The following is a 21,544-nucleotide window of genomic DNA, read 5'->3' as shown; positions in this document are numbered from 1 at the left end:
AAAGGAGGCATCGGCGGCGCGCGGGCGGGCGCGTGCAGGGCCGGGGGGAGGGGAGGGGGCGGCGGGGGGGGCGGGGGGAAGCGGGGGAGGAGAAGGGGGGCGGGGGGCGGGGGGGAGGCGGCCGGGTGCGGGATTGGGTCACGGGGAGGCGGCCGGCCCCGGCCGCACCGCCGCTAATTCCCAGGCCACCCTTAAGGAATGAGGAGCCCCACGTGACGCTGGCGGGGCGGGCGAACTCCGAGCCATTTTGGGGACGGTGTCAGTTTCCAGTGTGTGCCTTCAGCCTCGCGTTTTTCCCTCCTCCGCCCTCCCTCCCCCGTCCCCCCGCCACCAACTATGAAATAATCATAATAAAAAAAAAAAAAAAAACGGCGAGCGGGCGGCGGAGCGGGGGGGAGCGGGCGAGACAATGGGCCGGAGCGGGCGGCCCCCGGCCGGCTGATCCCGGCGCGGCCCCGCGCGGCGCCGAGGGAGCGCCGAGGGTCGGCGGAGCGGCGCGGACACGGCGGTCCCGCGGGCGGCATGAGCGGAGCGCCGCGGCGGCGGCGTTGGTGCGCTCCTCGCGATTGACAGCGTCTGCAGTTCATTTCAAGATGGCCGCTTGGCTCACATTCATTTTCTGCTGAACGACTTTTAACTTTCATTGTCTTTTTCGGCCGCCCCGATCGTCGCCCGCTGGCTCCCTTTTCCGGGTACGTATGCGGCGGGGTGGCCCCGGGCGGGCGGGGGGCGCCGGGGGGCGGCGGGCGCGGGGCGTCCCCGCTCGGCGCGGTACGGAGCGGCGCTGACAGCCCCGCGCCCGCCGCACGCGCGCACACACACACACGGCGGCGGCGGCGGCGGCGGCCCGGGCGGCCGCTTTCGTTACGCGCCCACGGCGCCCGATTTTAGTTCCTTTCTTCCCCCCCGAGCCCCCGAGCGGCTTCGGGCGCGCACGGCCCCCGAGGAGAATATTTGTATTTGCGGCCCCCGCTGCCGGCCCGGCCCCGGCGCCCTTTGTTTAAAGGCAGATTTTGACGGAACGGGGACGATCGCGAAGCGCGGAGCCGCCCGGGTCGAGCGAGCGCGGGGCTCTCGGCGATCAACGCGGCCGGGGGGGGCGAAGGGGCCCCCGAGCGCGGCCGTTTTATAGGGACGGAGCCGTTGGGGGGCGGCGGTCCCCGCGCGGGGGCTGTTAGGCTGCGGGCCGCCCCGCACCGAGTGTTATTAACTTAAGTTGGGCGAGCGGCGGGGCAGAGCGGGCGGCGGTAAGATGGCGGTCCCCGGCTGCTCCCGGCGCCTCTCTCCCGGCCGTGCAGAAAACGGCGAAGTTTGGGGTAACCCCGCTGCGAGGGGCGGCGGGGGGGGCAGCGCCGGGACCGAACTTTTTTTTTTCTTTTTTTCTTTTTTTTTCATAGTTTTGGGTTGAGCTCGCGGTTTTGAGTGTGGGCTTCGGGGCGATGTGCGGGGTGCGGAGCCCCGGAGCGGAGGGACGGAGCCGCGGACGGGGCCGCGCTCGATCGAGGTTTCCTTCTCTCGGGCCCCGGAGGGGACCACGCGTGCAGCCCCGCCGTGTGCGGCGCCGCGCGTGGGATCCCCGACGGCCGCGGGCGGACGGCTGTGGAGGTGTGTGCGGGTGCGTGGCCTGGCGGAAAATACACGCGGGCAGGGGCCGTGGGGCGTTGTCAGTATTTGCGAAAAATCAGGTAAAAATAAAGGGGGGGGGGGGAAAGCGCGTTTCTGTGGAAGTCGGAGAGGCTCTTTTCAGCTTTTAGAAACTTTGCTCGCTGCTCCGCTCCCCACGAGGCTCGGGGACCCGGCCGGCTGTGTGCCCGTTCCCGGCCGGGAAATGCTGGGAGCACCGCTGCGAGCCCCGAGCGTTGCGACCAGCCCCGGGGGGCCGTCCCCGGGATTGGGGGATGCAGCCCCGCGCCGTGCCGAGCGCTGCCCCGGCCGTCCCCGGCGCGCAGCGAGCACCTCGGGGCGGTTCCAGGGGACACGCTGCGGTGTTAACGCGGGGCCACGGCGGCTGCTTAAAGGACGGGTCCTTTTCCTCTCTGTCCCAACTGTTCCCCCTGGCTGCAGGGCGAGGACTCGGAGCCCCCGCGGGAAACCCCGTCCCGACCCTCCCCGAAGCACCGCGGGGGTAGAGCGGGGCGGCCCGGCCAGGGCTGTCCGTGGGCTCCGTCGGGCTGAGTTCGGGAGTCGGTTGCGTTTATGGATTTGTGATAATGTCGCTGATCCTGAGCAGGGGAGTACCCTTCTGGTTTTCTTCATTTTGACATCACCCGTATAAGGCCTCTCAATAATCGGTTGCGGGCAGTGTGTGCTGCCGGTGGGTGTTATCTCCCTGTGTTTGGGTCGGGCCACTCTATGTGTCGGGGTTAAACACACACGTGTTGTCCCGGCCCGGAGCTGCCGGGTGACCTCTTCAAGTGTTACCAGCACGGGCTGGAAAAATCCGAAGGGGGTTTCGCTGCTGCCCAAATCCAGGGCTGAGTCTGAGGCTGCGTTTGCGCGTGTGCGTGGGGCCGGTGCGCGGGGCAGGGACCGATGCCGGTGGTTGTCATGTCGGACAGGGATCGCAGGGTGACACAGTGCTGACACGGACGGTCTGTGGGCAGTGAATCCCTCGCGTTGGGGGGAGGGTCGGCAAAACACATTTCAGGGTTAATTCAATCCTCCTCTATTTATGAAGAAGTGAAATAAATGCGTCCGTGTATTGAAAGGTTGGTCCCAGAGCACCAGGGATGGGGAGAAATCCTTGCTCAGCTTCCTGCTGAGGTTACTCCGGGCGGTTGGGAATGGTGAGCACTGAGTGGGCAGAGCCAGAACCGGGCGGGCAGTGCGCTGTATGTCTCCGGCACAGCAGCTCTGGGTGCCGCTTTGGGAGTGCGGAGCGGAGGGTCAGGGACCCTGGAAGAGCCATTCACGTGGAACACAGCGGGGCGGGCTCCCGTTTTGCTGCCCGATGTAGGGGCAGCTCTAAGGAGCCAGGGTGCTTTGGACGCTTCGCTTTCCTCTGTCCCTGCTCGCTTCGGCTTGGTATTGGGGAGCTCGTTTGGAGCTCCTCCTGGAGCAGCAGCAGCAGCAGCAGCAGAAGTTTCCGTGCCGAGGTCGCTCGTTGGCGCTGTGCGCTGTTCTCGGGCAGCGCCGTGCCCGGTCCGGGGCAGCGTGGCCGAACCGCGGAGCCCACGGGAGCACCGCGCGTGCCCTCCTCGCGCTGCGCGGTGCCGGGAGCAGCGCCCCGAGGGGCGGCGGCTCCGCGCGGGGCCCGGGGAACGGCGTCGGGCGCGAACTGCGATTGGGGTCGGCGCCGGGGGCTGGAGGGACCCGGTGCCGGGCGGCATTGCTCGGGTCCGGCGGGCAGAAGGCGATCTGCCGCGCTGCTGCCGGGGCCGGTGGGGCGTTTTCCCGCGGAGCGTTTCCCCCCCCGGTTCGCGTTCCCTCTCGTTTTCAATAGTGATTGTGCATGGAACGTCGGTGCCGCTGCACCCGATAGGCTTTATGGGTTTCAGGCTGTGAAGATGACATTTGTTTTTCGCTCCCGTCGCCGCGTCGTGTTGACAAGGTGTTGATTTAGCTTTAGGAATGGTCTGGTCACATGGTCCCTTGCGTCTTGTTACGGAGGTACCGTTTAAGGTCGGTTTGGACTTTGTATTTCCCCCCCCCCCGGTGCGCCTCTTCGTGACCTAAAAGAAGGAGGGTTGTAAGGACCGGGACGTGTGTTCTGCCCCATCCCCTCTCCCGGTGCTTCGAGCCTCTGACCCGCTCCCGCGGAACTTCGTCCCGCTCCGCTTCGGCCGCGGGAGGCGTTCAGATGAGCCTCAAAAGAGGGGGGAGAAAAAGACAGAACGCTGCGGCGGGGAGAGGAGAAGAGCGGCGGAGGCAGGCAGGGAGCGGAGGGGCCGCGGGCGCGGTGCCCGGCGCGGGAACGGGCGGGGAGCGGCGGGGGCGAGTGGCGGCTCAGCGTAGCTCCTCGCCCCGAGTCGACGTGGAGAGAGAGAGGCCCCCGCGAGGATCCGAAATGGCCGAGGCTCGGGAGGAGCCTCCCGCGCTCGCCTCGGCCCGGCTCGGCCCCGCACCGCGCCCCGCGCCCCTCGAGGCCGAACCCCCCCCCCCTTCCCCGGCGGCTCCCGCCCCCCTCCCGCCTCCCTCCCCCTGCCCGCCCTTCCCCTCCCCTCCCTCCCGTCCCCTCCCCTCGCCGCCGGGCTCCCAGACCCCCGCGGGCCGCTCTTCTCCTCCACCCCCTCCGCCAGCCCCCGGGCCCCGCGTCCCACCCCTCGGCCCGGCTCGGCTCGGCCCGGCCCGCCCCCCGGCCGCCCCCCCGCCCGGCTCTCGCGTGTTCCCAGCGGTGGCAGGATGCCAAGTGTAAGTGTAAGTTGCTATAGCAACCCCCTCGGAGAGCGGAGCGGATCCGGATCGGCACCGAGCGGCAGCCGCGGCCGCCCGGACCCCCTCGCGGCCCGGCCCCGCCGCCCGGTGCCCGGCCCCGCCGCGAGGTGCGTGTCCCCCCCCCGCCCTCCCCCCGCCTCCCCTCCTCGCTCTCCGGAAATGCCAGGGCAGCCGCACCGGGAGGCGCTGGTTCCCCTTTGTGCTGCTCGCCGGTGCCCGGCCGGCCCCGCCGAGCTCCGCGCCGCGCCGGCAGCCCCGGCCCCGAGCCCGGCGCGCGGCGGAGATTGGCCGCGCCTCCACGCGCTGCGCCCGGCCGGCCCCGCGCCCCCCGCGCTGCGCCCCGCACGGCCCGGCCCGGCCCCGCGCCGCCGCCGCCCTCCGCCGGGCCCCGCACCTGGGACGCGGCCCCGCTGAGCGGCCCGCCCCGGCCGTGTGTGTTGCAGAGCCGCCTCGCCCCGCGCCAAAATGCACCGGACGACCAGGATCAAAATCACCGAGCTGAACCCGCACCTCATGTGCGTGCTGTGCGGCGGGTACTTCATCGACGCGACGACCATCATCGAGTGCCTGCACTCCTGTGAGTACCGCGGCACCGCGGCACGTCCTGGCGACGGCCCTACGGTCTTTGTTAAAGGCGCAATATATGTGCTCTAAGCGTCGCCTTTTCATGTTAATCGCGGCCGATTTGACTATTTGTTTAGCTTAAGCGGCGCGCTGCTGACAATGGCCGATTCCCGGCCGCATAGTTTAGGAGATCGCACCTCTCTCTGTCTATGCATGTTCGGTGTCACCTCCGACCATCGCTAAAGGCTCCCGTGTTTGCCTTGCAGTCTGCAAGACGTGCATCGTGCGGTACTTGGAGACGAGCAAGTACTGCCCGATCTGCGACGTCCAAGTGCACAAAACCCGGCCGCTGCTCAACATCAGGTAGGGGCGGGCGCGCCGCGCGGGGCCGCGCCGTTGGGTGATCTTATCTCCGCGTCGCGATTTCAATCTGAAAGGAGCCGTGAATTTACGGGCTGCCTCGCGGCCGGGCGCTCTCTTTGGAGTTTTGTCATTGATGGAAGCCGAAGGTTCCGCCGGGTGCGAGCGGAGTCGCGTCGGGCTTTGCGGAGGGAGGCTGCGGCGGGCACGGTGCCGTTCCCGCGCCTCGCAGTGCCCGCAGCTCCCGTCGCCGCTTGCCGTTTCCCACGGCCAAACCGCGGCCCCCCAAACTTACCGGAACTCCGTCAGCCGAAAGCCGAACCCTTTCGGCACGCTTCTCCTGCCAGAAGCGTTTTCTCCGCGCCGTTCCTTTCTGCCGCTCCTCGTTTTCTGGGGAGGAATTGTAGGTTTAGGCAGAAAGATTTTTCGGCGGCAGTGCCGCGGTAGACCCGGCTTTGGTTTTACAGCGGTGCTCAGAGCGGCGTTAGTTTGATTTTAAGCTCCTGTAAGCTGCGTTTTATGGGCGGCCTCCCGCGAGGCCGGCAGTCCCGCCTGCTGTTGGCAGAGGTTACACGGCAGGAGCTGCCGCTCGCATCGAAACGCTGCTTCGTGCGCTCAGCGTTGTGCTCAATGCTTCTTTCCAGGTCAGATAAAACTCTCCAGGATATTGTGTACAAGCTCGTGCCGGGCCTTTTCAAAAGTAAGTACCAAAAAGCAGAAGAAATACCCCGAGCCCAGAACTGCTCTCCCACGTCCCTGCTGGGAGCTGCAGGGAGGTTCTGATGCCCCACGTGTGTTTTTCCCCAGATGAAATGAAAAGAAGAAGGGATTTCTATGCTGCTCATCCGTCGGCTGATGGTAAAAGCTTCTCTCTCCCGACCCTAATCGATGGCGCGTTGCCCCCGGTGCTCTGCTCTTTCCTTTTTAACTCACAAGTGTTGTGTTGTCGGGGTGGAATTTTAAGAAGTAAATTCAGCATGATAAAAGTTTGCTGCTTTGGTGGTTCGGTAGATTTAATCGTAATCTCACCGTAGGGATTTTTTTTTTCCTCCTCACCGAGAATTGCCCTTCTTCCTGATTTGAATTTCAAAATGTAAATTATTGTGGAAATTTCTGCGCAGCTGCCAATGGCTCTAATGAAGACAGGGGAGAAGTGGCTGACGAAGACAAAAGAATTATAACAGACGACGAGATAATAAGCTTATCCATTGAGTTCTTTGACCAGAACAGGCAAGTTCCTGAGTGGCAGTATTTTATGCTCACCTGACCTGATAGCAGCTCTTTGTTATTTGTTGTAATTGTTTCATTTCTCCTTGCAGACTGGAACGAAAAGGAAATAAAGAGAAAGAAAAATCAAAGGAGGAGGTAAATAACTTTCCTTTACCCCAAAGGAAATGTGGCACAGCCATGAGCAGTTCCTCGTGGGCTTGTAGCTGGGAAAAATAGCTGATTTGTGACCAGAACAAAAGGAGCATACCTCCCAGCGCTGTGGGCTTCCTGCAGCCCCACGTGCTGCCAGCTCCTAGAAACAGCAAGTAGCAAATGCTGGCAGCATCACTCTTAAAGTTGAATCTGATTTTTTGTGTGTGATTTTGTAAAAAATTATTTATTTATTTATTTATTTTAGTCAGCCTGTAATGCATATGCATTATTGAAAGAGGCGTAGTGTGAGATGTAAGTCTTCTTTTGTAAAATCAGTGGTTTTTTAATTATTTTTTTCTGGAGCTGTGATTTACCACATTGTTCCGTTGTCCCTTAGAAGGGCAGAAATTGCTGTATTGCAGTTCTTAATTTAACAATGTGCATTTTTTAAATGTCACCTATGATGTTAAGAGTGCAGCTTTGGTGACCCTGCCACTTGTTGTGCCGATAGGTGAATGACAAGAGATACTTGCGCTGCCCAGCAGCAATGACAGTGATGCATCTACGAAAGTTCCTGCGGAGCAAGATGGACATCCCCAACACTTTCCAGGTACTTCGCTGCTCCATCCCTGCTAACACTGCTGGCATCCTACATGCTTTGGGTTTCTGGCCATGTATGTGCGGAGTTGGCAGCATGCTGGTGGGAGCGAGGGTGTTATTGAAAATACCTCATGAAAGGTTTGGCCATGCTGCAGATATCGAGGTGTGAGGGGATTAATTAATCTTTTTAGTATATGTGAAAATTCCCAGTTCCCTCTGTGCTGGGCCTGGTGCTTTGGAGCACTCTGAGGCTGCCTTCAACACAGAGCTGCATGCTGACACTGGGCTGCATCTCCCGGCAGATCGACGTGATGTACGAGGAGGAGCCCCTGAAGGACTACTACACGCTGATGGACATTGCCTACATCTACACCTGGAGACGGGTAATGGCTCGGTGGCCTGCAGCGGCGTGGCAGGGCGGTACCTGGGGTTCTGACGGGTCTCTTGCCTTGCAGAACGGCCCGCTGCCCCTCAAGTACCGTGTGCGGCCCACCTGCAAGCGGATGAAAATCGGCCACCAGCGGGAAGGCCTCAGCAACAGCGGCGAGCTGGAGAGCGACTCCGGCAGCGACAAGGCCAGCAGCCCGGCCGGGGGGCTGCCCTCCACCTCCTCCTGCCTGCCCAGTCCCAGCACGCCGGTCCAGTCCCCCCACCCGCAGTTCCCACACATCTCCAGCACCATGAACGGCACCAGCAGCAGCCCCGGCAGCAACCACCAGTCCTCCTTCACCAACAGAGCACGGAAATCCTCCATAAACGGCTCCTCGGCCACTTCGTCCGGCTGACGGCCCGGCCCCGACCCTCCTCTCTATAGATCTCTCATGCCATTACAGCTTTATAGATGCTAATACACGTGACTCTCGTCCAAACTGCTTTCTTTTGTAGTGACACTGAACTTGGCTATAAAAGGCGAACTAGGTGACATTCGCTGTGGACGTTAATTGCGACGCGAGATTGAAATGTAAATGGTTTCCAAAGGACCGGGAAGCAAACAGAAGTGACACCTGGGTGTGCTGAGTGCTGCGGGGCCCTCAGCCCGACCGAGCTGGTAGAAGCCCTGGGACGTAGCTGGTTAACCCAGACTAACTCCTCCACCGCGTTCTCTTCGATTGTTATTGTTATTATGCCGTTTTGTGAACCTGTAGAAAGCAAGTGCTTTTTCATCTTGAAATTCGACGAAACAGAAAGGATATGCATAGAATAATGCATATATGTAGCCATGTCACTGTGAATAACAATTTTTGCGTATTAGCCATTTTGATTCTTATGTTGCATCCTTAATTCTCTGTTGCTGCACAGAACCGATCAAACGAAAAGTAAACTTCAGTTTTACAATCTGTATGCCTAAAAGCGGGTATTACCGTTTTATTTACTGACTTGTTTAAATGATTCGCTTTTGTAAGAATCAGATGGCATTATGCTTATTGTACAATGCCATATTGGTATATGACATAACAGGAAACAGTATTGTATGATATATTTATAAATACTATAAAGAAAATATTGTGTTTCATGCACTCATGATATGGTTGTTAAATTTCAGAACCGGTTCGACCCTTGCAGATGCCGCCTGGTTGAGCTCTGCTCGCACTGCCATAGAGCTGCAGCGCTGAGGAAGCACAGCCACTCTGATAACCTGGAGGCGATTGCCAATCCCGAAAGCATTTGACTGCCTTTGTCCTTTTTTTTTTGTTGTTGTTGTTCCCCCAAGTGGTCTATTTTACTTTACCAAATGTTGTTGAAGTGATGAAGTGAAGGAAAAAAAAAAAAAAAGCAAAAAAAAAAAAAAGCAAAAAAAAAAAAAAAAACAACAAAAAAGTTAAGGGAGATGAAAGTAATTGACGTGCTTTGATTGCCTTTTTATTACTTGGTGCGGTGGGGACTGTGTTTTTAAAAGCACACGGAATCATTATAGAAGCCATAAACTATTTGGTATAAATTTTAAGGAGCCAGCAGTTTGCTGGGTGAAGGCATTTTATCTAAATTTCTTTTAATATATATGTATATGGTACAGTACTAACTTCATTAGAGCTTAACAGGTACTTGAATCCTTCGATAAATTGCGGAGAATGCCTCCTCGGGGAGGGCCGCCAGCAGGGGCGTTTCCTGGGGGCTCCTGAGGGTTTGGTTTGTTCAGCAGAAGGAACTTTTCCAACACCAAACAGAACGGCCCAGAACACTTTTCAGTTTGTGCTTTGCTTTGGTCGAACTTCGTGTGTGTTCATCACCCACCAGTTATACATTTGTGAGGGTGTTTATTCTATATGGATATTGTTTCATGTTTGTACGGGAAAATTGTAGTTAAACATTTCATTGTCTCCAGTCTGCAAAAGAAGCACAATTCTATTGCTTTGTCTTGCTTATAGTCATTAAATCATTACTTTTGCATATAAATTGCTGTTATTTGTCCCGCTTGTTTTTATAGACCAGGTGATTGCAAACCCTCCACAAGGTTCTTGCTTATTGATGTATAATGTCTTGTTAAACAAGAGTTGATATTTTTTCCTGTAGTAAACATGTACAGTTCGATTTCAACGGTAAAAAACTTCAGTTTTATATACACGAATAACTTTCATTTATAGTTGATCAAAGAAATAAACAAATAAAAGGGATAATTCATTGAAAAAAGAGCAAATGAACTTTGTCGGTAACGCGGCGTCGAAGGAGAGACGTACTGCTCTCGTTGCAGTCTGTCGAGGCGGACGAAAGCCGGGCGACGAGCGGAGCGGTGCGGCAGTGCCACGGCAACCCCGCAAGGTTCAGTGCCGTGGCAGCCCCGCAAGGCTCCGGCAGTGCCGCGCCGGTTGCGGCGCTCGCAGCGCACGGCCGCGGTGTGCCGGGCCCCGCCGGGAGCCGCGCGTCGAGCAGCATTGCTGCGAGGGCGGAGAGCGGGGCAGGGCCGGGCTGGGGGAGCGCGGCAAGAAGCTGCGGAGCCGCGGTTCTGTGCACGGTGCTCCGCGCGGCCGTGCCTCGGCGCGGTTCCCTCGGCTGTCGGTTACCCGCTCCGTCCTGTCGGAAGCGATACGCATCAAGCCCGGCCCCGAGCCCAAAGCAAAGCGCTGCGCATTACGCACCGTCGCCGAGCGGTGCTCTGTTTGCACCGGGAGGAAAATCGCGGCTGTCGGAGTTTAAATCAAACTTCTCGTCGTAAAGCCTCCGTGCAGAGCGAGGCGGTGACACGGGATAGATGCCTCCCTCCGAGGGCCGTTCAGCACTCCGCCTTATCTCTGCTCCTCCGCCAGAAGCGGAGCGACCGCTGCAGCCCCTCCCGCCGCACTCCCGCAGCCGCCGCCGCTCGGGCTCCCGCGCAGGGCTCGGTCCGGGAGCGGGGCGCGGAGCTCAGCAGGGCGCTGCGCGGCGTTCCTCTGCGCGAAGACAGAGGGCGGGGGTCTGCGGCAGCGCTTGCGGGTTCCCGCTGCTGGAAAAGAGCTCCTAACCAACCGTGCGTGACAGGAGGCTGCTCATCCCCTGACGTTGCGTTTGTTGGGATCGGGGAAGAAAAGCCGAAGTTCGCGGGATTGTAGGAGCGCGTTCAGCAACCCGGCCGGATAAAAGCAGGGACGGGTGCGGTGCGGGCTGTGCTTTCTGTATTCGGCTTTCCGCCCATTCTGGCTGCTCACGTCTCCCAACCGGGCTCAGGGGATGGCGGTGCTGCCGGGCTCGGAGCGGGGCACTGGCAGGAGGAGCTCCGGGGCAGCGGGCAGGAGGCTGCCGGAAAGGCAGAGGAAGGCTGTGAGGAGCCGGGTTTCCCCCGGGGTGCGCACTGCGGTCGGAGCGCCGCGTCCCGCCCGGCTCGGACCGTGTCTGTGGCGAGCGCGGGAAGATGCGGGGGGCCCGCTCCTTCCGAGAGGCCCTTCCCGGCTTTTTGGTGATGGAGAAAGCTCTGAAACGCTCAGGCGGGGACGACAGGCGTCCTGCCGGGCGGAATCCCGTTGCTTTTCCTTTTTCCCCGCGGCCGTCGAGGACGTGCCGGACGCCCCGGGCAGCCCGGTCGTGCCCCGCTCGTTTCGCTGCGGATGCTCCAGGTCGAGGCGCGACCGGCCAGGCTCGGGGACGCACCCCTTACCCCTCACCCCGCGCGTCCTTCGCCCCCGTCTCGCTCCGCCCGCGGACTCGGAGCTCTGCCCGTTCCCTCCGGCCGCCGGCGAGGCCCGCGGAACTCCCGCAGATTCCATCCATGAACCGCACCGCTCTCAGCCCGGTGCGGCGGCGGCACCTCGCGCCCTCCCGATGTTCAGAGGGTGAAATTCGGAGACAATGTTTACCCAGCCAAGTGTTTCCTGTTTCCGCTGTTAATTTTTAACGTCCTCGCTTCTACTCTGGGTACTTGAAACGGATTTCCTTCATTTTACTACAAACTTTCTTTTTCACGATCTCTCACGGGCCGCGTTTGTTTTACAACCGCGGAGATAATAAACAACAATAACAAGAAGAATGAAGGGCGAACCGGAGCGGCGGGGCGGCACGGAGCGGGCACAGCCTCGGGGCAGCAAAGAGAAGGAGGCCGCCCTTGGGACCGCGCAGACGGGGCGGGAGGCGGCCGCGCACCGCTCCTCTTCGCGCCTGCGGGGCCGCAACCGGCCGTACTGGGGTGGCCGCATCTCCGCCGCCGCGGAGAGGAGCGGAGCGCGGCCTCCGCCCGGGCAGAGGCCATTTTGCGCCTGCGCAGCTCTCCCACCTCGCGCCTGCGGAACTTCCCCCGCACTCCACCGGATTCGAACGGGACCCGCGCAGGTCCCGCGCAGCACCGCGCACCCGGCAGCGGGGCATCCCGTTTCCCCTCCCGAGGCGTCCGCAGAGCCCGACGGCTCCGCGCCGGCCTTTCCCTCGCCACCTCCGCGCTAGGTGCTCGGGGCTCTCAGGCTGTGCAGCTGGTTTGTTGCTAGTGGCAACCACACGACAGCGATTTGCAGCTCGTTCTGCAGCCGGTGCCTCTCGTTCCACCTTCTCCCGCACACCGGCACGTCGCCGGAGGGTCCCCACCTTCCAGCCGAGAGGACAACGGTGGGGCTGGCGGACAGGGCGGGCGTCGGGCATCGCGCGGATTTTGCGTTTTCCCCTTTCGTTTGCGAGCTGCCCGCGGCCGCAGCCCGGGGCTGGGGTGGGCGAAGCGATCGTGGGACCCCGTAGGGAGGTGCAGGCAGCGCGCCGTCCGCACCCATAGCCCCAGCGGTGGACACGAAGGGAGAGATCGTTCCTTTCCGCTGCCCGAACAAACGAGGCTCTGGCTTTCGGTTTTGGACAGTCTAAAAATATTTATATTGTGTTATTATTGTTATTATTTTGATGGTACTGCACAGGAGCCGTCGGTTCCGCAGGAAACCAGAGGTGCAACCATCCGCAGGTGGCATAAGGGTTGAGCCCCAGCAGCTGGCATTTCCTGGCTCCATCCTGCAGGCAACCCGAAACACTCTGCCCATTTCCCATCTATTTCTCTCTCATCGTTTTTGTTCTGCCTTTGCCCACCGCGGTGGTGACGCGCCGCTCCCCACCGGCAGGAGCCGTGCGACAGTGGAACCGCGGCGACAAATGCTAATGTCCTCTTCGGTGGGGAAAAAAGAGAAGTCCTCTTCCCAGTGCCCCGACTTCGATGTCCTCGCCCCATAGAACTACTTCGTTCCATAGGAAGGTCCCATAAATGGAACCCGCTGCCGGCAGCGCGGGGAGGCACCGCGGGACACCGAGAGCCGCTGGGAGCCGTACGGAACCGCAGTAGTGGAGTGGGCTGCGGGACAGCCTCGATGGAATCCCGCCTGGAGCCGGGTTGGTTCGACCTGGGCTGGAAAATTAAACCATTTCTTGCAACGGTTCAAATATTTCTCTTGCAGTGTAAGACCTATCCCGGGTTGCACACCCTTCGCTCAGCGATGGAGCGTCTCATTCCCCAACAGTCTGACCACTCGTGACCCCCCATTCAGCAAACCAAGCACCCGAACCCCGAACCGCAGGGGAAAACCCCGGGCTGTGCGCGTCGTCTTCCCACCGGCATGCGTTAAAATCTCTTTTTTGCAAACCTATCTGCGCTCAGAGGTGGAACGATCTCCCCGACGGGGACACTCCATGGGAACACCCCGTGGGGACATCCCGCGGGGACATCCCACAGCCGCCGTGCGGTGCGGCGGGACACGTCGCCTTCTTTCTGCCGGAGCCGTAATAGAAGCGGCCCCATCGCTGTACCGCCGGGTAAGGGCTGTCGAGGGACGCCAGCTGAGAGGCGACGGCCGCGGAACACCCCCGACCGTGCCACCGCCCCGCGCCCCGGCCCTTCAGAGCTCCACGAATACCTTTACCGCCCACCTGGCCGGGGAAAAAAGCTGTGTCCCGACGCCCTCCGGCCGCTTTTCCCAAGGAATCAAAGGCGAGGGTAAGGCGCAGCCGCCAGAAAGCGAGCACGCGGTACCGATCGGGACATTTGGTGGCCGTTCTCCCGGTCCCTGTTTATTTCTGAAGCCGACGTGCCCGCTCACGGCGACGTCACAGCCATCAGTGATTTTCCGTTCTCGGTACTTTTGCGAGAACTCCGGCGACGTTTCCGCAGCCGCGTTCGCGGGGCGCTTACCCCCCGGCGATGCCGTCCGCTCCGTGCGCTGCTGCGGCCACGCAACGGCCCCACGAGGTGCGGGGCTGCGCTGCTCCGAGCGTCGGGTTCACGGCGAAACAGAAATGAATCGATCGGCGATCGGCGCAGCTGCTTTTGGAAAATAACCCCGCGAGCCATTCATCACCGTTTGTTTATTTATTTATTTTTAAATTCGACTTACTTAAGAACAGAAATAAGCGCACGGCAATGTGTTTAGCAGCTGTTCCCTTCCCGAGTCCACATGGCGATAATTTCTCCAAATATTTTTGTGACAAACGGCCTCGGCGATTCCGTCCCACCCGCCTCATCTCCCCGCGCCCGCTCCGTTTGTTTGCTCCCGGGGAGCGACGTTGGCGTTAAGGGCGGCGGGCAGCGCGGGGCCCTCGGCGGCTCCGGAACGGATCCCGTGCGCTCACCACTGAGAGCGCCCGGGGATCGGGGGGTTAAAACTTCGGCGACTTTCTTCCACTTCTCCGAACTTTTCCAATGAATTTTCCCCCCCGATTTCGAGCCGCGCGGCACAACTTTTCCTCCCAGCCCACCGCTCGGGGAGGCCCCTCGGGGTCGGCCCACTCCGAGCCCCGCGGAGCGGCACGAGGCCCGCGGTGTCCCGGCGGCCGCCCTCGGGAGCTCGGGCCGGTGTCGGCGGGAGCCGCTCCGCGCGGCGCTATCCGCAGCTGAGCCGGGCGGCGAGAACTGGCGGAGAGAAAGAGGAAAAGAAAAGAAAAGGAATAAAAGAAAGATAGAAAACTGGAAGGACCCCGCGAGAAGCACGGGATGCTGCGGCCGCCCCCTTTTCCCTTCTTTTTCCCCGCCAGGGGTGACGGCACCCTCAGCAGCGAGGGCGGCGGCTGACCCCGGCCCGGCCCCGAGAGACTCCGCGCTCCGCCCGCAGCTCTGCGCACCGCGCCGGGACGGGGCGGGGGCGGGGCGGGCGGGGCGACGACGTCACACGCAGCGGTTAGGCCCCGCCCCCCGCGCCGCTTCCGCCCGCCCGGTTGCCGGGGCGACGGGTACACAGCGCGGGCGCGCGGTCTCCGCCATGAGCCAGCGGCGGGTCCTGCAAGGTAGGCCGGGGCCGGGGCCGGGGCCGGGGCCGGGGCCGGGGCCGGGGCCGGACGGGCGGACGCTCAGCCGCTCACCTGCCGCCCCCGCGCTGCCGCCCGCAGTGTTCGAGCAGTACCGGAGCGCCCGGACTCACTTCGTGCAGGCGGTGGCGGAGCTGTCGGCGAGGCCGCAGAACATCGGGACGCTGCGGGACGCAGGTATGGCACGAGCGGTGGGGGCGGCCCCGGGTCCCGGGAGCGGCTCTGGGTGCTTTTCCCGGGCCGCGGCCGTGCTACGCGTTTTATTTAGGGCTCCGCCGTCCGGCCGCGGTCTCGCCGCGCCTTTTTGCTCTGAGGAAACTTTCTCAGCTCGATCCGCTTCTTCTGCTCGGCCGCGGCCCCGTGTCAGGGATGCCGGCACGGCGGTGCTGCGCGGCCGTCCCGGTGCGAGCGGTGCGTGCGGCTCTGCTGGGCGCCGTGCCGCCCGAGCCCGAGGGGCGGCTGTGCGGTGAGCGGCCGGGGCCGCCCGCGGCTTCTTGAGCGAACGGGCAAAAGAAACGGTCGGCGATGAGTGAGGTGACCGACGGATCGGGAAGTGCTGTGCTTGGTTTATCGAGCGGGTTGGGAGATCGGCAGCGCTTCGGTTTGTCCCGGCTCGGTTTGTAGGGCTTGCGTCCCGCATCCCGTACGGCTGTCAGCCTCGTCCGAGGCGCGGGCAGAACAAACACACGAAGGAAACCGATGCCGCGAATGCTTCCAGCTTCTGGCTACCGGGAATCCAGCTTTCTGTGAAAATGGTTTTGCTGAGGGTGTCTTGGTTAAGGAACCATTTGTGTGGGCCTGCCGCACCGCCTCACCGCTCTGCTTCTTTGCTTTTTCATTTGCTTCATCTATTTTTCTTTTTACTTTTTAAATCTTTTTCGTATTTTTGTGCCACTGCTTTACACAAATTACCCACATCTACCGAAGGGACAGCTCAGCCATGCAGGTGGTTTAGGACTTACTCGCAAGAAGCCTCTCTGTGCCCGTTTATAGTTCTGGTTTCTGTCTGCTTGCGGAGCTCCTATTCAGATGCAGCTCCTACAGTGTTTTAAAAAATGCAGAAAATTTCTATTTTAAGAAAGCAGTTGAAGTGCCAAGCTAATTTTACTTCCACTGTGTTGTGTGAACTTAAAATAGTCACTTGTAGTCCGGTGGGCAGCTTTCCTTAGCACTGCCTTGTTGTGAGGAGGAAATGATCACTGAGAGGCCTCAGACTGTGCCGTGCCCTGGTCTGAGAGCCGGCTGCACGAAGATCCGCTCTGGGGTCATGGTGTGCAAATGTGCTTTTGTGAGCCAAGGAGGATGGAAAGCTGCTTTCCCATAGGATGGGAATCGATTTTTAGTTGCTAGAAGAGAAGGAAATGTCTGCAAAAACAGTCTTTCCCATTACTACTTATTTGAGCGACTGAGGCCCACAAACATTTTACTCTCTCCCCCCCAACCTATGCTTTTAAAACTTAAAATTGAAGTTACAATTAAAGTGATAACTGTTATCCTGATCTTTTCTGAATATGCTAGAAACAGGCTTCAAAACCTTGCTCTAAGTGACAAGTGGTTGTGTGCTGTCAGAAAGAACCAACAGAAGCAGTGAGGTGCTGCAGATCGCTCCATGGCAGCAACTTGATAAAGAGAGGTGTCTGTCTGCACAAGTATCTCTGTTGAAATCCATATATAAACGAGTTGGGGGGCTAATATAATATTCTGGTAAAGGAAGTTCATTTTTCTTTGGGAAGCTCACTGTTTCAAGAGGATGCAGGAAGTTTTTGCCTGCTGTCATTTTCCATTGGCTGTGGGAGCCTGGGGCACTTGGAGGGATTCTCCTGTTGGATCTCAGGAGTTGTCAGGGCTGAGGTTTTTCCCAGCAGAAGCAGAAAGCAGCTCACGGTGACTTGAACTGGAACAAAATTGAGCCCTTAAAATTTACTGTACTCTACGTTTGTATTGTTGGCTTACATTTCTGGAACAGTCAAAACTCATGCTGTAAAAGATCAGTGCTCAAGGAATAAACACTTGGTTCAATTTTTAACAGTCCCTTTGATAAATACTCAGTATCTCATGAAAAAGAAATACAAGTTTGAGACTGTTTCATCTTTGTGGAGCTATCTCTGGGTATCAAGCTAGCGCTGCACAAGATGGAAACATGTTAGTGCTGTTCTTGACCTCACTGTGCAAGGAACCATCAGAGCAGTTCCTTTTGGAGGGCTTGCTCCTTTTTGTTTTCAGCAACTCTCAATTTTTACTGTTTTGATTTTGTTCAGTTTGTTTCTTGTGGTTAAATACTGCTATGAATATTAACTGTAAGATTTGTCCTTTGAATGTTTCATTGATCAGTTGCTGGGAAAAAAATATTTTCTAAACCTCCTAAACATTTTCTGTTTGGTAAATGTAAGTTTGGAACAGTAACAGGCAATTCTTTTATCAGATCTCATTTCTGGAGGGATCCTGTTGGGAGAAGCTACTCTGGCAGGAACAGATTTAAAGAAATTCTTTAGGAATAAACCTATTCCTCTGACAGCTGCAACTCATCAAGTGTGGTACTGGAATGCCACGTTGAGCTCTGTCTCCTCTGCAAGAAGCTGACCATTCTCAACTGTAGTGGCAGATGAACTTGAGCCCTCTTTCTTGTGCTGAGATTCAGGCAGCTTTTGGTCTTTTAGAAATGTCAGGAGAACACCTGAACTGGTTCCAGTATGTTTTGAAGGCTGGTGGTCCCTGAGGGCCTAATTCTGTTTTCTTCATCTGCCTTGGGAGGTGCAACACTGTGAAGTGTTCCATTAATATCACTTTAGTGGAAATGTTTACATTTCACCATTAATAAATGCATCAGATTAAGACTTGTATTATTTATGTATGTTCATTTTTGTGTTCTCCCATGGTCTGAATTAAGTATTTATTTATTTTTGCATTGGAGCTTATGATGATGGGATCTTTGCTTTCGATGCCTTGCTTTTTGAAGTTACTTGAGAATACTATTGTAATTAAGAAACAGTTTTAGTTCAGCAATTCAGTTTTTGACTTAAAGATACTTACGAGGTCAGCTCTTTGCCTTTCTGGGGGCTATGGGGGTCATAGAGAAGGCTAAGTCTGAGGTGTGGAAAAAGAAACCTGTACCCATGTGGCCAAGGAGCCTGGGACGTTGGGTGCTGGCATCCTGCACACCCAGCTTTCCCTCTCATTTCTGCCAGGGTTGTATTTTTAATGCCTTGGGCAGATCTCTTCCAATTTTCTGTTCCTCAGCCATGCCTACTTGCTGACCAGCCTTCAGGGCTGTGGGAACCAATTTCCAAAATGTCAATGTAAAAGAGGGCACCGTGGCAAACCCTTGGGCTGTGGCAGGGTTCCTCTTCCTCCATGGCCTTGTTCTTTTGCAGCTGACGGGTGGTGCTGTGGGAGGTTTTCTCTCCCAGCCCCAGAGCTATTCCACTGTTATGGGTTTTAAAAGCTGCGTTCCCAAAGCTTTGGGTTGTTACAGGCATCCTTACTGGTAAGAGAAGGCTGTTCTGATTTATTTCCCTTATCCAACTATGTGGAGTCTTTTTGCTTTTCTCTGACCTGTGATTATCCAAGTTTCATGAGGGCTTTCAGGGGCTTAGGGAAAGAGAGTATGAGGAGATTCTGATTGACTTTCATGTATCATCCTTCCCCTACTCTTCCCCCTTCCCCCCCTCTCCCTTCCCCTCCCCCCCCCCCCCCCAAAAAAAAGCCAAAAATGAAACAAAACGAAACCCCAAAACCAAACAAACAAAAACAAGAAAGCAACCCTAGTGAAGTCTGTTATCTCCGGAGTAGCAACTGTTTGTCTGGAAACTTGGAACGAAAAAAATTGGAATCTGCTGCTGCCCCAAGTGTGCCTTTTTCTTTTTTTCCTACCTCCTTTCCAGATAGGCAGCAGCCAGCTCTTGCTTGCTGAAAGGAAGTGCATCAGGCCTGGGCACAACAGCTCCACTTGAGGAGCGCATTAAGGGTGATTCAGCTCCTAAGTGTGACATTCTTTGAAACAATTCTGAGTGGGAAACCGAGGATGGAAAAGGGAATCAGTCCTTGCCCGAGGTCGGGCAAGGTTATATGGTGCAAGAGAGAATATTTGGCAGTAATTCTCTGCAACCTTGTTTCTGAGTTGCTGGTGGGAACTCTTCCAACACAAATCCAGTCTAACAGTCTGAACACCTTATTTTCTAGTTAACTCTGTGTTGCTGCTGCCTTTGAATTAGACTTAATGAATTCCCTACTTCTGTCACAAAAGGCTCCTTCAGAAGGTGACCAAAGAGTTCTCCTAAAATTTTAGGCACTGAAACGCTACTGTGCCTGCTCTATGGCCCTATTCGTGTGGGTCAGTGGTACAGGCAGGAAGATATTGCTGGAAGTTCTCACCAATTTTCCTGCTGTATGACAATCTTAGAGATATTTGAATTCAACTCAGAAAGCTGATAGGAATCCTGGCATGGACTTGTTTCAACAAAAGGGGTAGGCTTTGCTCTGGACAGGACATTCAGGAAGGAGATGAAGGAGGAGCTCAGCAGAGGCAGGAGTACCTCGGGTGAAAGCAGCTGTGCAGGCCCTGGGGCAGGCAGCTCTATCTGGTGAGCACAGCGGTCCTTTCCAGTGCTGTTGTCAGTGCTCATCTCTGCTTCCCTGTAGGTGTTTCAGTGGAGACCATCGCTAAGCAGCAGTTCTCACGTTTGCAAAGTTAACTGTTCTTCTAAGTGCTACGTATAGAAATATTTGGTTTACTGAAGATGTAAATAGGAAAATGAAGCAAATGAAAATAATGAATCTAATGAAAACTTCTCAAGCAGCTGGTCGTGTTGTGGTATATGATTCAGAGCTGATGAAAAGCAATTTGATGCAGGAGAAGAAACTAGTTTTAGAAAACGTGGAAATTGGAGGTAAAGCTTTTAATTAAAGTCAATGCACAGTCATAATCTAGGTTTATATGCATCCCTCAATTCTCAATTTGATGTCAATGTAAGGCTTGTACAGCGGTAAGAATTGATTTTTCTTTTTCTTGTTACACGAAAGCTCCTGTCATGATAATTATTTGGTCACTGCCTTTTCTCATATTCAGACATCACTCTGGGAAAATGCATTCTCCTTGAGAACCAGTACAGTTTCTATTCCTTCCTAGATCTTTTTAATCCATTCACTCTTCTATCAACTCTTCTTTAGTGTTTTCTCCAAACAGTGACTCCCATCCCACTTTTTGTCTCTATCCTCACTTTCAGTTGCAGCACCTAAAATAATCTGCAGTAGGACGTTTGTGCTGACACTCAGATGTCATCAGCAAGGTTTATGTGCTTTATTCTACAGAGAAATGTCTGGCTGTGGGCATGGTGAGACATGCTGCTTGGCAGCATTTTAAAACATGCTAAAAAGCCTTGATCCTGAAAAGTGAAATCTGTATCAGCTAGTCTTGAAAATGCAAATCTCATACTTAGGACAACTCAAGGTGTATGGCCATTTAAGCTGTCTAGCGTATGGTTTTACCTTTTGCAGTGACTAGGTATGTTGTGCAGGCTAAAAACATGTTGTGAGGTCTGGCTCTAGCTCATGGGTTCTCCTGCTATAAACTGATTCTGTTCTGTTTCAATGTCACTGAAGTTTGAGACTGCCTCGAATGTGCCACCTTGGCTTTTCTAGGGACAGAACATTGCATGTTGTGATGTTGCCCTTATTCCCAACTACTCTAACAATCTCTTTTTTATCAGTAAAGCTTACTTAAAAAAAAGTGAATCTAGTTTTTATATTCTACCTTAAGGGTTCAAATGTAATGTCTTTGCAACTTTTCTGCCTGGCAGTATTTTGGTAAAGCAGGAACAGTGTAAAGAGCTGGAGCAGCTGTAAGGATTTCAGGCAGTGTTTGATCATGCAACTCATTAGGAAATGAGTGTCCAACCTGTTGGCTTGCCTGTTCTGCATCGACTGAACAGGAATTGTCTTGGGCTGTACACACAAAGGTTGCTCCAAAGGTAATGCCTCCTATTTATTTCCATGGAAACCACATCTGATATCAAGAGCACAATAACAGAGTTCGGTAGAGCAAATTCTCAGCTACAAAACACTATCTTTCAATATAGTCACCACCATTAGCTATGCATTTTCACTAGCCACGAACGAGAGCCTGCATGCTGTACTCCTAACAATCTGCACCAGTGGAGATAACCCACTGCCACTAAAATGCACCACCTACCACCTCATTGCTCACATCCACTCTTAGGTCTGTATAAACATTCAGTAGCATTGATGAATGTCAGTGGGTGCAATTTTTTTCCACATGGGGGAATTCAGTTCCACCCTTTTTCTTCCTATGCACTTCCATGTCAGACACCATTCTGTCAGACTGCCCCTCTGCTGCCATCTGTCACACAGAAGCAGTGTGTAATGGAATACTGGTGGGAAAGTTCCAACACTGCTGCCATACCACCACCATCCACCTCTGGTGTTGTGGGCCAACATAATAAAATAGGAGGCATTACTTTCAGAGGAGCCTTCATAAAATATTAAATATAGTTCATGTATGTAAGTAACATAACTTATTTTAATCTTTAATTTTTTTTTTTTAAACAACAACAACAAAAGCAAAAAACCAAGAAGTAGTGGTATATGTGACCTTGCTTTT

General features: G+C 56.3%; 2 protein-coding genes across 7 annotated transcripts in view; both read left to right on the top strand.

Annotated features, from left to right (window-relative positions):
- The first annotated feature begins 237 nt into the window (after nt 1-237).
- On the top strand, nt 238-9,654 carry BMI1 (BMI1 proto-oncogene, polycomb ring finger). 3 transcript variants are annotated; one of them, XM_085227280.1, is made up of 10 exons: nt 238-692; nt 4,818-4,951; nt 5,205-5,301; nt 5,943-5,998; nt 6,106-6,156; nt 6,420-6,528; nt 6,618-6,663; nt 7,172-7,270; nt 7,563-7,643; nt 7,716-9,654. In XM_085227280.1, exons 2-10 carry the CDS (start codon nt 4,840-4,842, stop codon nt 8,043-8,045), a joined length of 981 nt encoding a protein of 326 aa, XP_085083406.1. In that variant the 5' UTR covers nt 238-692; nt 4,818-4,839; the 3' UTR covers nt 8,046-9,654. The 3 variants fall into 3 exon arrangements, with proteins under 3 accessions (XP_085083406.1, XP_085083407.1, XP_085083405.1); XM_085227281.1 differs by lacking the exon at nt 238-692 and adding an exon at nt 1,698-3,871; XM_085227279.1 differs by lacking the exon at nt 238-692 and adding an exon at nt 4,326-4,481.
- A 5,095-nt stretch (nt 9,655-14,749) lies between these two features.
- Nucleotides 14,750-21,544, top strand: part of SPAG6 (sperm associated antigen 6) — a 35,252-nt gene continuing 28,457 nt past the window's right edge. For 3 of the 4 annotated variants that reach the window (XM_085227276.1, XM_085227277.1, XM_085227274.1), the window contains exons 1-2: nt 14,750-14,907; nt 15,010-15,105. In XM_085227276.1, coding sequence (XP_085083402.1) covers nt 14,883-14,907; nt 15,010-15,105 — 121 coding nt within the window. In that variant the 5' untranslated portion in view covers nt 14,750-14,882. The remainder of the gene's footprint in view (nt 14,908-15,009; nt 15,106-21,544) is intronic. The other variant, XM_085227275.1, reaches the window with a different exon arrangement.

The sequence above is a fragment of the Meleagris gallopavo genome, chromosome 6, assembly GCF_905368555.1.
Source record: "Meleagris gallopavo chromosome 6, MGAL_WU_HG_1.1, whole genome shotgun sequence".
Lineage (NCBI taxonomy): Eukaryota > Metazoa > Chordata > Aves > Galliformes > Phasianidae > Meleagris > Meleagris gallopavo.
The sequence above is the reverse complement of the archived record's forward strand: the minus strand, read 5'-3'. Positions and strand labels throughout refer to the sequence as shown.